The sequence below is a fragment of the Lithobates pipiens genome, unplaced genomic scaffold, assembly GCF_037356315.1.
Source record: "Lithobates pipiens isolate NorthernLeopardFrog02 unplaced genomic scaffold, aLitPip1_a1.2 Scaffold_16, whole genome shotgun sequence".
Classification (NCBI taxonomy): Eukaryota; Metazoa; Chordata; class Amphibia; order Anura; family Ranidae; genus Lithobates; species Lithobates pipiens.
In genome coordinates, this window is record NW_027507748.1 from 282,641,950 (window position 1) to 282,660,619 (window position 18,670).

The window sequence follows — 18,670 nt, forward strand, 5'->3', positions numbered from 1 at the left end:
AGGACAAGATCTTGCATATTAGCCATTAAAATTAGCACTTTTTATTTCGAACGTTTGAGTCCCATAGACTTCAATGGGGTTCTAAAGTTTGCACAAATTTTTGGTCCGTTTGAAAGTTCTGGTGCAAACTGAACCCGGGGGTGTTCAGCTCATCCCTAATATCTACAATTATCCCTATTTATTACCCATATAGTGCTGTCAATATACACAATGCTCCTTAGCCTTGAGGAACCCACAATCCAAGGTCCCCAACTCACATTTATATACTAGGACCAATTTTGGACAGAAGCCAATTAACCTACCAGCATGTCAATGGAGTGTGGGAGGAAACTAGAGGAAACTCACACAGGGAGAACATGCAAACTCCAGGCAGGTAGTGTCATGGTTGGGATTTGAACCAGTGATGCTTTTTACTGCTAGGTGAGTGTGCTACCCACTACACCACTGTACCACTCTAAATATACATCAAAACAGGAAGAAACAGCTTTAAAGTGGTTTAGATAGTATAAAGGAAGTATTGGTTTCCTTTGTTAAGCACATATTTGAATAGGTGGGAGTTAAAAAAGATTAAGCACACTATAAGTATTACTGCCCTTACTGCAAATGGATTTTCTACAAAGAAGTACCTATAATAGTCATACAATTATGCCTAACCAAACATCAGTGGCAGATAGCCTCCTCATTGTGTACATGGCAGCGGAAGCAGTCATTGGAATATTTGCTATTATGGGGAACGCTTTGGTGATCTGGGCAGTGAAAAAGAATCCAGCTCTGCAAGATACCACTTTCTACTTCATTGTGTCCCTGGCAGTAGCTGACTTGGCAGTTGGAGCTTTGGTTATGCCTCTGGCCATCATCCTGACCCTGGAGATACAAATGTGCTTTCATGCCTGCCTGTTTATTTGTTGTGTGATTATCATAATGACAAATGCATCTATTTTATCTCTATTGGCCATAGCTTTTGACAGATACATGAGAATTAAGGTACCAAACAGGTAAGATGTAATAAATTTTTTCTTAATTTAAATGTAATTTTCAAGAATATGACACATTTCCAAGCCTTTAAATTCTTCTTTAATAGTTTGCCATGGTTTACTGAACTTTGCGCATAATTATTCCATTTTGCACTTATTGCCTAAAATAAAAAACTTTAATCAAACATTAATCTTTATTTACATGTAAAAAAACATAGAGGGTAGATACATTATATAGTAGCTATTACCAATGGATGTGCACAGTTTCAATTTTATATAAAATCTAAATATAAGGATTTGCTATCAACAGATATGCAGATGAACTTACTTTATAGGCAGAAATGATGTGCAAACCAGAGATGTTTCAACATAGGTTAAGGCTGTAAAATGCAGTGTTACAAGATGACTCCAAAACTCCCCAAAACACAGTAATAGAAACAGAAAACCTATATCTATTCCAAAAGGAAAAGCCAACATGGCCCTGACATGATGGTTGCCAAGATTGGGTTATTGAAGACTGCCACTTGGTACAAAATAAAGAGTATAATATCCATCTGCACCTGGTCAAAAAAAAAAGATAACACATACCATGCAATTGTGTTAAAATCTTTCATTCACTTAGTCCCATATATCATATATAAAATGCCAAGCAGTGCTGCAGTTGGTATGCCTAGGGAGCAGGAGCTACATTGGGGTAGGTTTTAGAGACAAGAGGTTATAAGAATACTGGGACAGTTGTTAATGTTGTACCCCGTATATCCAAACCTACAAGGTTTGTTTGGAATATATGGACTATTTTGGTACTAGGTAGTAGATATCAATCAAACGTAGTAAAGAAAAATATACAAAAGGTTAAAGAGGAAGTAAACCCTGATGGGGTTCTTTGGGATGGGATCTTTCATTCCCTGCAACGGTAAAGCATAATGGACTACTATGCATCGCAAAGTAGTCCATTATGTGTCACTTACCTGACACAGGAGCCAGCGAAGTCACTGCTGTCCCCTGCAGTTCCGAGCATCCATCTTCTTGGTGGGTCTCGCTGCTCCGGCGCTGTGATTCGCTGGAGCAGCGATGACGTCACTCCCGCGCATGCGTATGGGAGCCGACACTCGTGGCATATCGCCACGATCTGCGGCTTACCCAGTGTGCCTGCGCGCCGCTGGATGTCTTCAGGTAAATATCTCCTAAACCGTATAGGTTTAGGAGATATTTCTTGGACCTACAGGTAAGCCTTAATCTAGGCTTACTTGTAGGTCAAAGTGGTTTGTAAGGGTTTACAACCACTTTTATAACAACCAAGAAATATACATACACATATACATTCAAAAAATGTAAAACATATCCACCGCAACTAAACAATTTCTATCGGGTTTCCCCGTATGATTTATGTTGAGAAGTGGTGTGACGAAATTACTCTACCGGTTTCACAGTAAACCGCTTCTTCAGGAGGGGGATCTACAAAGTAGATAGTATAATAGTATACAGTAAAATAAGAACAAAAAACAAAGCAAAATATATAATATGTTAACAATGTAAATTTACACTCAATAAATAAGGAGACCGGCTCATCAACACAACTAGAAGCAGCAGATCACAGGACCCACAAAAGTCCCCCAGCGGCGAATGTGGGGGATTGTACAGGACCGACTCTGGTATTTAAAATGATAATAGGTTGAGATATAATAATATATAACAATTAAGTGCACACAAAAGTGTGACATAATGGTGTAGATCCCGAAAGGTGGCCAGAATATAGAAACCAAACAACCGTAATGAACAGAAAAAAAAAAAAAAGACCATCAAGCCAAGTTCACCAGCAAAAGACCTGGAAAAGAAAAAATGCATAAAATGGGAAAAAAGGGACTCCCCTAAATGTTTTTTTTTGGCAGCAATCAGAAAGAGAATTGGATAAGCAATGTATAGAAAAATTTGTATTTATTGAGATGGAAAACACTTCATACCATGATAGTTAAAACATGAGCTCCAGTGAGAGTTTGACAATAAAAAAAGAAGAAAACGGTTACAGTATGCCAGTCAATAATATCATAACAGCATTGTACAATAAATGTCTGAAATGTAAAATATTAGCGGCTCTAACACATTTCAACCCCCACTGGGGTCTTCTTCAGAGGAAACGTCTGCAGGGGAAGTATATAACAATTATTTATTATGCACACTATAAACATTTTATAATAGCACAGAGTGGGGTCAATTAGTATAATTACCCCATATTCTGTATCCAGAGAGAAAAACAGCTTTATTTCATTCCCACATGGAGAGCCTCTTGCTTAAAAGGAAAAACCCCTTGACTCCATATTCGGGGTCCCGGATTGCTCCACAGATGCCACAATCAAGGCACAGGACAAGAAACAGCAGTATGGCTTACGGGAGGTCACACGTTGTAGGGCCCCACCCTTCTTCCCTGAATGGGAAAGCGGGTAAAGATACGCAGTACCTACGGCAGAAATTCAAAAACAGGAATTATAAAAGATTTTATTGAAGTATGTAAGGTGTTATGTGGGCCATTACTTATATGGTCCTACATAGTGTGCGGTCAAAAAGATATGCCCCTGCATATACAGTATATCAGGCCATTTATGCCTGGATATATGACCACACAATTTCTTTCTGATTGCTGCCTAAAAACCCCATTTAGGGGAGTTCCTTTTTTCCATTTTGTACATTCTGGGGGTGAGCAGCGCTCTCTAACCCTTTGGGTATGTGTCTTTTCTTTTCTAAGAAAAAATGCATAACCCAGAAATAAAAAGGAAAGAAAATGAGACAACGAAGAGGGAATTGGTGAGGAGGAGGGAAGGACAATACAGATAACTAGGTGAGGATAGAGGAAACAATAAGAAAGATTTCACAGTCACCAATTTAGTCGACCATTCCAAGGTATACTGTAAGTAAGTTACACTCACCCAGAAAGATAGTAAACGAGACTCTATGCATGGGCTCATTGGTCAGGCGAACTATACAGGTGTAGCAGATGAAATAATAATAATGTAGCTATCCTGAGAAATACAGGAGCCACTCACTCCCCAAGGGATTAGAAGTTGGGAGAGAATTGTGATCTACAAAGTTCCAGAATAAAAGCCATAAGGATATCAAATTAAACAATAAAGTAAAGTATAAAGGTCAGAATTGAGAAAACCGGACATGAAAACATTATGTATGGATGTCCCGGTACTTGCAAACCTAATAGAAAAAATAAGAATACTAACCTGTGTTTGTAATCATCTAAGTCAGCAGCCCAGCATACAAGGTCCTCATACTGCTCACAAGTTGACTGTGAACAGCCACTATATGAGCTCCCCAACCCACATGGCATCCATACACGCTGCTGGACGGCGGCGTCTGACATCATGGGATCAGCCTGCCCACACAGTGCAAGTGAACGGGTCTGCGCAACTGCGCATGCGTGCGTGCCGGAGATACCGCTAATGAAAAGTCCACGAAGTCATACACCCAACATATCGCGGCCGCACAAAGAAGTGCGCACCGCGTATGCACGTTGGACAGCTACTCTGAGGAGAACATCGGCAGCATTAAAAGACCCGTGCCACATAGACGCACGAGCCCAAGTATACCACGCATGTACGCACAGAAGAAACCCCAAGACCAAGCGTCTGGGCTGATCCTGTGCAAGTAGGAACAGTAGTAGGTGAAGTCCTACCAGGGCGGGGCACATATCTGCCACTAGGGAACCCATTTAAGGGAGAGCCCCAAATTAGACCTACCTGGCCATCAGAAGTGGATGTGAGCAGGTCTCCCTCGCAGCAAAAAAAGGGGGATTTTTTTAAAAACAGTTTAATAAAATAGAAAAGAGAAAATTATAATGAGGTATCATGCAAAATATACAGAAATATGAAATAATGGGAGGATATCCCCCAATTTCTCACCACAGTAACCACCAGCATTGGGGTAGTGATTATTTTAGCTTTGCAGGGGCAAGCCCAGAGGTAGTTAACCCACAGCAACTTGTGCCAGGAATGGTGATGTGTGACAATAACACCAACTTGCTGTTTGCTTTCTGGCTAGGACAGTTGTTACACATGCCTTGCTTGGAACACATCTTCAATCTGGTGGTATAGCAGTTCCTGGATATGTAGTCAGGGTTACAAGGTCTTCTATGGCAAGCCAGAAGAGTTTGTAGCCACTTCAGGTGGTCCTATCCAGCCAGCATTCAGCTGGATGAAATTCAGCAGGAATTCCATCTGCCCTCAATCTGTGACATATCCACCTGATGGAACTCAACTTTGGCCACACTGCATGAACTGCACATGCAGCAAAGGGCCATTAACAAGTACATTGTTTCTGTGCAAGTATGGCACTAGGACAGGCTCAGGGCAGCTGGGCCTTTTTTACCCAAGCCAGTGGCTGCTAATACAGGACACATGCACTATATTTTCACCATTTGAGGAAGTGACAAGAATGGTGAACTGTGTTGATGCATACATCAACGACATTGTACCAACTGTGTTCCTGCTGGAGCACACACCTGCCATCATGGATGGGGCACTCAAGGCCAGGGCAAAAGAAGGAAGAGGAAGACTTGGCATCTCAGGGCTCACTCCATCTAGACATTGATATTGAAGCTGATGATAATATATGGCAGTCTTCCATGAATGGGTTTCATCACTTCTAAACCCTGAGGTAATCCTCATCAACCATGAGAATTCGGGTTCCTCCATCTCCAAGGGTGCATGAGACCTGCAAGGCTCCAGACCAGTAAAAGAACCCTAGGATTTGTGGCATTAAGGAGAGAGACCATCCTCCTTCAGTCCTTCAGACTTTAGGAGGGCAGACTGTTGGTAGTAGAAAATGTCCTAGCATCAGTGGGAGAAACAATGCCATCTTTGGTGCTAGGAGGATGATTAGTGCCCCATTTTTGGTTTCAGTGAAAGGAATAATGTCTCAATGTTGGTATCAGTGGAAGGAACACTGCCCCATTGTTGGTGTCAATGGAAGGAACAGTGCACCCTGGTTGGTGTCAGTGAAAGAAACAGTGCTCCATCATTGGTGTCAGTGAAAGAAACAGTGACCCATTTTTGGTGTCAGTGAAAGAAACAGTGCACCATCATTGGTGTCAGCAAAAGAAGCAGTGCCCCATCATTGGTGTCAGTGCAGGAACAGTGCCCTATCATTGGTGTCATTGGGAGGAATAGTGCCCCATCATTGGTGTCAGTGGGTAGAATAGGGTCCCATTGATGATGTCAGTGGATAGAATAGTGCCCCATTGTTGGTGTCAGTAAGAGGAATAGGGCCTCAAGGTCTGAATAAAGACAAGCAAAGAGCCACATCTGGCCTTCAGGCTGCAGTTTGGGGACCACTGATCATGAGGATGCTATATGGAAGAACCTGTGTAAATTATTTCCAGAGGCTGGCAGGATAATGTCTCATGGGCAGGTCATCCCAGAGCCCTTTGTTGGTGAAATTATGAGCAACAGTTGTGGTAGTTAATGGAGTAATAAATAGTGATAGAATATGACAATGCCCTGTTTTTAATACAAATGTCCTCCAGGTCCTAGTGTATGACAAATATGCTATTTTGACCTTTGTAGTGAGTTTCAATACTGGAGGTGAGCTTTTGCACTTTGGAGGATGGTTGAGTTTTTTTACTTGGAGCACATCTGATTACAGCAAAATTTTGCACAATACCAACCTTTATAACATGAATGATTTATATATACAAAATTGTGCTGGTACATGCACTATTTTGCCCAAGGAGTGGTGGTAGCATAAGGAAGCGCAGTAGATGCTCAAATCCTGAGAGTTCCCATGTAACGGGGAGCTCCATGGCACCCCCTGTGACCCATAAAAAAACAAAAATCTAAACGAAGAAAAAATTAAGCAAAATGCAAATTTCAAAGAATAACTAAATATATTGTAAATGTACATCTAGGTGAGCATTAACGCATTAAAAAGCCACACACTCCTCACACAGAAGCATGGCATTGACTGTTACATGCATGACAAAATCCAGCAACCACATATAAAATACACAATGGGGGGGGGGGGTACATAAGGGGGGGGGGATTTATCCTAGCAAAAAGACAACAACCAGAAAATACACCAGTTTACGTGAAAAGAACTCATCAGATCAATTTAAAGAGGACTTAAACTCCTTTTTTTCCCTTTTTTTTCTCTTACCTGCAAAGTAAAAGCATAATGTGCTAGTATGCATCACATAGAGGAAAGTTTACTCCTTTAATTTCTAACAATGAATTAAAAACCTAATATTCCAAAAATGGTTTATAAGAGATCATTTTGTTAAGCCCTATTATGTCGTTTCCCCCCTTCCACCACCTCTTTCATTACAAGGTCTTGTAAAAATCTTTTCATAATAAATGTGTCGCTACCCCTAAACTAACCACTGCCTGTAGTGGGTCCTCCTGTCCTGCAGCAATGATGATTATTGATGAGTCAAACGTACCTGGGTTTTTATTCTGTGAATATTATTGAAGTGTGGATCCAGAATCGTTTGAATTTGAATACCAATAAAGTCCATGATTCTTTTTTCCACTTCCAATATTTGTGTAGATAGAATGTTGTGCCCCTTTGTTTAATGCCCTGGCAACGAACCAATTCCCTCTTAATCAAATAAATGTGGAAGCCCTGTTTCCTTATCAAGGCCCCTGTGTTTAGGCTACCTAGTCTGAGTGTCTCCATTGTGTAGCATATGTAGCAGTGGATAAATAAAGGATAGATCTGTTTTGCACAGATCTCAAAGAAATACACAAAGGTGGCCAAGATTCAAATAATGGCTCTTGAATACAGAGAATTTTTGTTGTTCCTTTATTTTAGCATTATGGCTATTACAGAACTGACACAGACTATCCAAGACAATACATCTATATTGCTACTTTATGACTCATTCTGCACTTGTGTGGTTACACATCCTATGGTAAACTTATAAGATCTCAATCTAAAGTGTACTTACACCTACACACATCAATTATCAGCACTGCACATCAAATAACCCCCAAAGCATTAAAGCATCATGTATAATGATACCAAAAAAAAAAAGTAACATCACTGATCCAGCGTAACCAATCCTCGTCCTAATCATAGCTAAATATCAATGCTAAAGTAAAGCATTCTTTATAAATAACAAACATACAAAACACGGTCAAACTTGGATTATTTAGTGCAGTATACATATGATACAAAAAACTAAGTGACTAAACAAGCAAAAGAAACCATGGAGCATAAAAGCAAACAAATAATGTATACAAATTGCACCAAAATTCATTAACATCAATCACAACCAGTTATAGCAATATACATTTTTTTTAGATAACCATCAGGCTGTTGTGGGAATAAAATGAATACCAAACAGAATACAAATGAATATAAATACCACAATTGCAAAATCATACAACAGAATTTTTTTTTTAAATAATAACATAGCAAAACCATAAAATAAACAAATACAAACATACCGTAACCTGGCAATTTTCTTATAGATGTCATTTTACAGTCCCACAATCTATTGGCAGAAGTAGAAAGTGCATCATAAAAAAACCATGCAATTTGCCTATGCAGGGCAAAGCAGCAGCGAGCAAGGCCATTTAATACATTTATTACCCCAACACCTCATAATCCTGATATGTGCCTGCTGTGGGTACTTGCATGAGAAATTACTCTGTTTTCTTTGTGTTTTTCCTTTGTGTGAAATGCCTGGTGTCCCTGCCAGTTCCTCTGCTTTCCTATTACAAACTGACCCCACTAACCAGGAGAGCAAAGCATGGTCAGTACTCTAGCGATGCTGGGAATTCGGTGTACTCTTCTCCAATGATCAGACTTGTCCTGACCTGCCCACTCTGCATTGCTATTCAATGGTCCGCTCTTATGCAGCTGAGAGCAGAGGGAACAAGATCACTTATAATGTTGTTTTCTATGCATACAAAAATGTTTTCTGTTAATTTCTATTTTAAACTCTGAATGTGTTGTTTTACAAGGTGATCGTTTATAATCACTTTAACGTTTCCTCTCCCAGTCAGCATATTCTCACCTTACTCTTTTTTTCTGAATTGTTCTGCTACTAAGATTGAAGATAATTATAGTTGATACTTCCACCTATGAGGCATCATGTGACTAACTTCACCCCCCATGTACAAATACATATATGACAAATATCCAGGTCTTTTAAAACATGGGTATTGAGTAATATACAGTATATAATAATAGTATATCTAGAGGTACTCCATTTTAAGGGTGGAGGAAGGGTTTTGCTTTCTCATGTCAGAACCTCTAGCAAAGAGAACAATGAGCAACACAATAATGATATCATCAAATCTCACATCAAATCTCTAGCTGGCCATAGATAGCCTAATGGGCTAAATAAAAAAAGAGATTCCTCCATCCACACAAATGAGATGGATGAAAGATTTTACCCCATGGCTGGGACATTATATTCTGACAGCAGGACCCACCACTGAATACAATGATGAGTGGCTGAAGCCCCTGATGGACAAATGGTATTCAGCATGTCCCTTCGACAGAAGTTGATCAAGAGATCAACTTTTTTTAACCAGGGACATCTACACACTGATCAAATTTCAGCCTGTCTCTGCTAAACCAGCTAATTTTCTATCATTTCCTATGTTTTCATGCATAGCCGAGTTGCTTAGACTCGTTTACATGTCCTATGCAGGAAAACATAGGAACTAGGGTGTACACAATTGGTATTAGGTTCTCTAAACAGATGAGTCAAAATTAGAAATATTTTACTGTAGCAAAAGGCAGTTTGTTCACCAAAGAGCGGGAGAGTGGTACAATAATGAGTGTACCGAGGCAACAGTAAAGCTTGATGTAGGTTCCTTGCAAGTTTGTGGCTGCACTTCAGCAAATGGAGTTAGAGATTTGGTTAGAATCAGTGGTGTCCTCAATGTGGAACAAATACAGGCAAATACTTATTTATCATGTCTTGTTATTTCTGTGTATGTGTTAGCTCAACCACATCTTCCACCTTTGACTGAAACTGGGATCTGCTTGCTATTTCTGTGTATGTGCTTTTGGTAAACTATGCTGCCTGCAATCCTGACTAATTAATTGACAATACCCAAACCCAAAATCAGTATAAATGTAGACCTTCTCTAGGGGATGCACAGCCAGGGGTTTGCACAGGCAGGGAATGGATTTCATTGGCAACTATCATCTTGGATAAAGTATTACACTTCCTCTCAGCACTTCAGCGAATGTACAAAGCGAAAATCCACAATACTGCAGAACACTAAACAGACTACAGGTGACCTTATTCTCCATCAAACTTTTGCATCTCTCATCCAGGCTTGCTCTCAATCTCACCAATCTATCATGCACTCCCTACTTTTCCTTCTCACAGTTGCATCCTCTCTCCTTAAAGTCTCTCTCTTTCACCCATCTTCTCCACCCCACAGCTTATATATATCACCCTCACTCCTGTCTTCACCTTATTACTGCATGTATCAGCTCCTGCTAATTCCGAACCCATATACCAATAAAACCTGCAGGACACTGGGACATGTCCCCCCACATAAGTCACACACCCATATCACCTCTCTCACCCTTCTGCTTCTCCTAACTTGTGGAGATATTTCCCCAGATCCTGGACCGTCATCATTTACCTTTGGCCAACATACCCAGCACCCCCCATCCTCTGATAGCAGCCGCAATCCACACAATCTCATTTCTATTCCTCTTCTGCCTAGAACCAGCCTCCCCTTCTCCTGTGCCCTTTGGAATGCCCACTCTGTTTATAACAAACTCACCACCGTCCACTACCTATTTATCACAAACTACCTGAACCTACTTGCAATTACTGAGACCTGGATTCTAGAATCTGACTTTCCTTCTCCTGATGCTCTCTCCTATGGTGGCCTCCTCTGGACTCACTCTCCCAGGCCTAGTGGACAGAAAGAAGATGGTGTTGGAATCCTCCTATCCCCTCAAAGCACTTTTCAGGTTCTTTATCCACCCCCCTCTCTGTCCCTCTCCTCATATAAAGCTCACTGTATTTGTCTATTGCTGTGACTTATAGACCCCCTGAACTGGTATCAAACTTCCTTGATTACTTCTCTGCCTGGCTACCCTACTTTCTCTCTTCTGAAACTCGAACAATTATTCTTGGTAACTTCAACATTCCTGTTAATCTTAACACTCCTGCTACTTCTAAGCTGCTGAGCCTAATATCCTCTCTTGAACTAAAACAATGGACACATGCTTCTACTCACTCTGTTGACAACTGCCTTGACCTCATATTCTCCTACCTATGCACTCCACACAACCTCTCTAATATTCCTTTTCCTCTCTCTGATCACCACATTATTAGTTTCACTCTCTCCTTATCTACCTCCTCCTTGCCCAACTACCAAACTATTACCCGTAGAAACCTTCACCACCTTAACCCTTCTCTTCTTTTTTCTGCTACAGATTGTCTCTACAAATAAATCTCACCCTTGTCCTGCCCCAACTTGGCCACTTCTTTCTACAACAGTTCACTGTCATCCACCCTGGATACCTTCTTCCCCTTGCTACACACAGAATCAGGCCCTGGCCGCTACAACTCTTGCAGACAGAGATTACCAGAAGCCTCAAAAAACACTTGAGCGTCTGTGGCATAAGACTAAGGCACAGCAAGATTTCAACCAATATAAATCTGCCCACCACTCTCATTAACACCCCCTCATGCAGTCCCCATCAACTCTTTTCTACCTTTACCACTCTATTACCCTCTTTTAACCCAGCTACTATAGAGGAAGTCACTAAACTTTTTTCTAACACCCACCTAACCTCCTGCCCCCTGGACCCTGTTCCTTTTCAAATACTACAGTCACCATCTGGCTCTATCCTACACACTTTAACTCATATCTTTAACCTCTCACTCTCTACTGGCATCTTCCCCAACCCTCTAAAACATGCACTAGTCACTCCCATACCAAAAAAAGGCCTTACTAGACTCCACCAATCTTAACAACCTAAGACCCATCACTTTAATCCCTTTTGCCTCCAAACTCCTCGAACAACTGACTGAGCGACCACCTCATTGAAAATAACCTTCTTGATCCCATTCAGTCTGGATTTCGCCCACAGCACTCCACAGAAACTGCCCTCCCAAAACTTGCAAACGACTTACTAACAGCCAAAACCAACTGTCATTATTCCATACTCTTACCTTTCAGCTGCCTTTGATACAATTGACCACCCCCTCCGCCTCAAAAAAACTCAATTCTCTTGGTCTCCATAGCTGTGCTCTCCGTTGGTTTGAATCTTACCTATCTCATTGCATCATCAGTTTCACTTACAACTCTGCTTCCTCCTCTCCAGCTTCGCTTACTGTTGGGGTCCCCCAAGATTCTGTCCTTGGACCTCTACTATTCTCGATCTACACATCCTCCCTGGGTCATCTGATAGCCTCCTATGGCTTTCACTACCATTTATATGCTGATGACACCCAAATCTATCTCTCTGCCCCTCAGCTCACCCCATCAGTCTAGCAGGCATATCAGCCTGGATGTCAAACCACCTTCTCAAACTGAATCTAAAACTTAGCTCTTAATATTTCCTCCCCCTCGTGCCCCTTCCCCTGACTTCTCTGTCAAGATCAATGGCACATCCATCAGTCTGTCCCCACATGCCAGGGTGCTAGGGGTAACCTTAGACTCTGAACTGTCCTTTCAGGCCCACATCCAATCCTTGTCCAAATCATACCACCTTAGCCTCCGCAACATTTCCAGAATATGCCCCTTTTTAACTAATGACACCACCAAGCTTCTAATTCACTCCCTGGTTATCTCTTGCCTCGAAACTGCAACTCCCTCCTTATTGGATTACCTTTACATAGACTATCCCCCCTTCAGTCCATAATGAATGCCGCTGCAAGACTCATCCACCTTACCAACTATTCAGCGTCCTCCACCCCTCTCTGCCAATCCCTCCACTGGCTTCCACTCACCTAACAAATACAATTCAAAGTACTAACAATAATTTACAAAGCCATCCATAACTCTGCCCCCAGCTACATCACTAACCTAAATCCAAAATACCAACCAAGCCGCTCTCTTCGGTCCTCCCAAGACCTCCTTCTCTCTAGCTCCCTTGTCACTTCCTCCCAGGATTTCTCCAGAGATTCTTCCATCCTTTGGAACTCCCTACCCCAATCTGTCCGACTATCCCCTAATCTATCCATCTTTAGAAAATCCCTGAAAACCCTTCTCTTTCAAGAAGCCTATCCTGCTTCTAAGTAATACACTGTTTTACTTCCTCCATTGGCTCATCCCCACAGCTATTACCTTTTGTATCAACTGACCCTCCCTTTTTAGATTGTAAACTCTAATGAGCAGGGCCTTCTGATCCCTTTTGTACCAAATTGTAATGTAACTGTAATGTATGCCTTTATTTTGTTAAGTGCTGCGCAAACTGTTGGCGCTATATAAATTCTGTATAATAATAATGTACCATACCACCAAGGAAGCATGTGATTGTGATGTATTCTGCAGCAGAACAACAACCCCAAACTTACAGCCAATGTCATTAAGAACTATCTTCAGCGTAAAGAAGGACAAGGAATCCTAGAATTGATGATTTGGGCCCCACAGAGCCCTGATCTCAACATCATCAAGTTAGATAGTTACCTAGTTAGTAAAGTTGAATAAAGCCGCCAGTCCAACCTGAGTGAGTGTCTACAATCGTCTCTATTTAAGCCCTTGTGCACACGGTCGGAGAATCAGTCGGAATGTGTCCTATTGGACCGCGTTGTCGGATAATCCGACTGTGTGTGGTATGCATCGGACTGATTCCGTCTGAATATCCGTCGGACCCAATTTTCCAACTTGTTGGAAATATTTCCCAACCAACTGGTTCGATCGGACATACTCCGATCATGTGTAGAGAATTTTGATCGGACCAAGTGCCACGCATGCTCAGATCAAATTTCTACATCAAAGCTATTGGCTACTAGCCTGAACGTAGTCCCATCGTAACGAAATTACGTCATCACGTTCTGAATGATCGGATTTTTTGACAACTTAGTCTGACTGTGTGTATGCAACAGTTTTGGACAAGATCCGACGGATTTGGTTGTCGAAATCTCCGACCGTGTGTACAGGGGCTAAGGTACCCATATAGCACCATCAATTTATGCAGTGCTCCACACATACATTGTACACTCACATTGGTCCCTACCCTCAAGGGGTCCACAATCTAAGGTTCCCAGCTCACATGCATATACTAGGGCCAATTTTAGACAGAAGCCAATTAACCTACCAGCATGTCTTTGGAGTGTAGGAGAAAACCCATGCAGGCACAGGGAGACCATGCAAGCTCCAGGCAGATAGTGTCATGGTTGGGATTTGAACCAGCGACGCTTTTTACTGCTAGGTGAGAGTGCTACCCACTATACCACAATGCCGCCCCTATGAGTCCTTCTTGGATTACATGAAGAGACAAAAGGATTTACATAGTTACATAGTTAGTCAGGTTGAAAAAAGACACAAGTCCATCTAGTTCAACCATAAAATAAATAAATAAAATAAAATATATCATACAATCCCATATACCCAATTCTATACCCACAGTTTATCCTGAGGAATGCGAAAACCCCGCAGAAAAGCAGGATCCAATTTGCTACAGCAAGGGAAAAAATTCCTTCCTGATCCCAGAGAGGCAATCAGATTTTGCCTGTATCAACTTTAACTATAAATGTTAGTACCCAGTTATATTATGCACATTTAAGAATGAATCCAGGCCTTTCTTAAAGCAATCTACTGTGCTGGCCAGAATCACCTCTAGAGGGAGTCTATTCCACATTTTTACAGCTCTTACTGTGAAGAAACCTTTCCATATTTAAAGATGAAATCCTCAGTGTTGACTGTAAAGTGAATAACTCAACACCAAGTTCACTATATGGACCTCTTATATATGTATACATGGTGATCATATCCCCCTTAATCTTCTCTTCTCAAGAGTGAATAAATTCAGTTCCTCTAATCTTTCCACATAGCTGAGCTCCTCCATGCCTCTTATCAGTTTGGTTGTCCTTCTCTGCTCTGCACTGCACAATGCTAAACACTGCTATTACAGATGTAGGGCCATCCCCTACAGGGATCCCTGTAGGGGATGACCCTACATCTGTAATAGCAGTGTTTAGCATTGTTTTTATACCAAATGTCTTGTTTTTTTGTTTTTCTGTTTTGATCCTTTTTCTACAGCCATTTATTTCACCCGTGTATATTTGGTATTGTCATAGAAAGGACCCCACAGGTTTTGATGGGCAATTCACCTGTGGAGTCTCTTTTTACTGTTTAAGATGTTTGCGTGCATTTTCTAATAAAGTTTACCATTTTTTCATTTATTATATCCTTGAGCTTTCTTGTCCTGATGTGAGCATTCATGAGCCTGCTATGGTCTCACATCCTCCCTCATTGTTTGCCTCTATAATACGTTTGTGCTCCTGGGAAGGAAGCCGGTCATATTGACAGAATTATCCTCTAAATTGAATTTGATTTTTGAGTGGATTCAAGTGCTTTCCTTTATCATTTATTGCATATTCCATATGAGGTCTTACTAATGATTTGTAAAGGGGCAAAATAATATCTCTGTCTCTGGAGTCCATACCTATCTTAATACAAGAATGGACTTTGCTCGCTTTGGAAACCGCAGCTTGGCATTGCATGCTATTATTGAGCTTATGATCTACCAAAACCCCCAGATCCTTCTCCACCATTGATTCCTCCAGTTGTACTCTCCCTAGTATGTATGATGCATGCATATTCTTAGCCCCCAAGTGCATAACTTTACATTTATCAACATTAAACCTCATCTGCCACATAGTCGCCCAATTAGACAGTGAATTGAGGTTGGCTTGTAAATGGAAGACATCCCGCAAGAATGTTATTCCACTGCATAGCTTAGTGTTATCTGCAAAGACAGAAAGGTTACTTTTAATCCCAGACCCAATATCATTTATAAAGATATTAAAAAGTAAGGGTCCCAGCACTGAACCTTGGGGTACACCACTGATAACCTTAGACCATTCAGAGTATGAATAATTAACCCCTACTTTCTGAATTCTGTCTTTTAGCAAGTTTTCTATCCATTTACAAAATAATATTTCTAAGCCTGTAGACTTTACCTTACACAAGAGCCATGTGTGGGGAACTGTGTCAAACGCTTTTGCAAAATCCAAGTATACCACATCACAGAGCTGAAGAAAATATTTAATAAATTTGCCATCTCTTTGTCCCCGGTCACCCACTCTAGATTATTTTGTAAAGGGCCTACACGCTCAGACCTGACCTTTTTGCTATTAATATATTTGAAGAATTTTTTTGGGGTTTGTCCTAATATCTTTTGCAATCTGACATTCATTTTGAGTTTTTTGCATCCTTGATTTCCTTTTTACATATTCTATTGAGGTATGCCACATCCTCAGAAGATCTGCGGTTAGTTTTCCAAGATGTTTGGAGCAACCTACCTGCTGAGTTCCGTCAAGTTCCTTCAAGTGCATGTGTACCTAGAAGAGTTGAAGAATTGATGCTGCTTTTGAAAGCAAAGGGTGACCACACCAAATATTGATTTAATTGGGATTTCTCTTCTGTTCATTTACTTTTCATTCTGTTAACTGATAAAAATAAACCATTTACACCATTTTATCACCCCTGCTTCAAACATTTGCACATTACAGTATATATACAGTATATCATACAAACGTATTCAGTAAATGAAGAATACATTTACAAATGTACTACGTAATTAATGGATTTTCTTCTTATAGGTATAGAAGTGTAGTCACCAAAAAGAGGACCTATGTGTGTATTTTCGTATCCTGGACTCTGTCAGCAGCTGGGGCATTAGTACCAATGTTTGGATGGAACAACAAGTCTAGAGTCAAAGAAGAAGAAAATAGTACATTTAAATGTATGTTTTCCAGTGTCATGAGTTTTGACTTTCTTGTTTACTTCTGCTTTTTTGGTTGGGTTGCTTTACCCCTATTCACAATGACAGGTTTATATATAAGAATCTTTCAGCTTCTAAAAAAACACATGAAAAGAAATATCTGCAGCTTCCAGGAGAAAACATTTGCCTATGGAAAAGAACATAAAACAACAACTTTCCTATTCTCAATAATGGGCTTGTTTGCAATCTGCTGGTTGCCCATATCCATCCTAAACTGTGTAACCTACTTCTATCCTCCTGTTGTACAGTCTGTTGCTTTCCAACCTGTACTGTTTCTCAGCATCCTGCTGTCCCACTTCAATTCAGTTTTGAACCCCATCTTCTATAGTCTAAAAATTAAGAAATTCAAGTATACAATCATTAACATTATTAGCACATATATCATTTGTAGGGATGCAGTAATTGAGACTTCCAGTGTAGAAAACACTCAAGAAAATATACTACAAGGATAGATCATATAAGGTAAACTTACTTAGTCCAACCACCTATGATTAAACTGTTACTAAACCCAGGACCCTGCATTCACTATATCTAGTCTCCCACAGTACACAGAACATTGAAATGCAATTATTTAAGTAAATATAAACTGCTAAATACCTTTTCTCATAAGCAATATGTAGCAATCTTATGACTTCTATGAGTGTCTAGTTAAAGCTCTTAGGAGGAGTTTTCTTTCAGCTCTGACTGTCCTATGAGGCTGCAGGACCACTGACCTCTGTCTGGGCAGTGCTGATCAATTACTCACACCCTCCCAAGAAAAATAAAATACTTTTTAACAATATACACAAAACTGAGTGACAACAGAGTGCCTCCAAGGCTCTGTTCTATCAGGAGATGGATTGGGGACAGTGGAAAAAGAGGGGGATCAGAGAAGACAGGATCAAACAGCCTTTTTACACAGTGTGAAGGAATAACCCCCTTCCACAGTGAGTATAGCAAGCATGCTTTACTGTATACACAGATGATTTTACTGTTGAGGGTTTAGTAACACTTTAAACTACTCAAAAGAATGGACTTTCTTTATATTGCTCAAGGTGGATGTCATCATTCCTATTAGTCTCAATATTTGCATAAATAAAATATATGCATATGGTTATTCAGACACTATCTTGCAAGGATTGTGTTTGCAGAGTGAAGAGCTGAAAAATCAAATGGTTCAGATGTTGGTTAGCTTACCTAAAGAACACACTTTTATTCAAAGAGCAGTTAACCACTTCAGCTCCGGACCAATAAACACCTTAAGGAACAGAGGTCTTTTTCCAATTTCGCACCGAGCTGCTTTAACTGGTAATTGCGCGGTCATGCAATATTGCACCCAAACGAAATTTGCGTCCTTTTCTTCCCACAAATAGAGCTTTTGATGGTATTTGAGTGCCTCTGCGATTTTTTTTTTTTGCGATATAAATGGAAAAAGAGCGAAAATTTTGAAAAAAAAAGATATTTTCTTCTTTTTGTTATAAGAAAAATCGAATAAACTAAATTTTAGTCATACATTGAGGGCAAAATTTATTCAGCCACATGTCTTTAGTAAAAAAAATGTCAATAAGCGTATATTTTTTGGTTTGCGCAAAAGTTATAGCATCTACAAACTAGAGTACATTTTCTGGAATTTACACAGCTTTTAATTTATGACTGCCTATCTCATTTCTTGAGGTGCTAAAATGGCAGGGCAGTACAAACCCCCCCAAATGACCCCATTTTGGAAAGTAGACACCCCAAGGAAATTGCTGATGGGTATGTTGAGCCCATTGAATATT

General features: G+C 40.4%; 1 protein-coding gene across 1 annotated transcript; it reads left to right on the forward strand.

Annotated features, from left to right (window-relative positions):
• The first annotated feature begins 618 nt into the window (after positions 1–618).
• LOC143984341 (adenosine receptor A3-like) lies at positions 619–18,423 on the forward strand. Its single transcript, XM_077484580.1, has 2 exons — positions 619–995; positions 16,732–18,423. Exons 1-2 carry the CDS (start codon positions 646–648, stop codon positions 17,363–17,365), a joined length of 984 nt encoding a protein of 327 aa, XP_077340706.1. The 5' UTR covers positions 619–645; the 3' UTR covers positions 17,366–18,423.
• Positions 18,424–18,670: the final 247 nt, after the last annotated feature.

Coding starts and splice junctions, on each gene's coding strand:
- LOC143984341 (XM_077484580.1), top strand. CDS start 646: ATGCCTAACCAAACATCAGTGGCAGATAGCCTCCTCATTGTGTACATG. Junction 996..16,731: donor AGAATTAAGGTACCAAACAG/GTAAGATGTAAT, acceptor TTCTTCTTATAG/GTATAGAAGTGTAGTCACCA.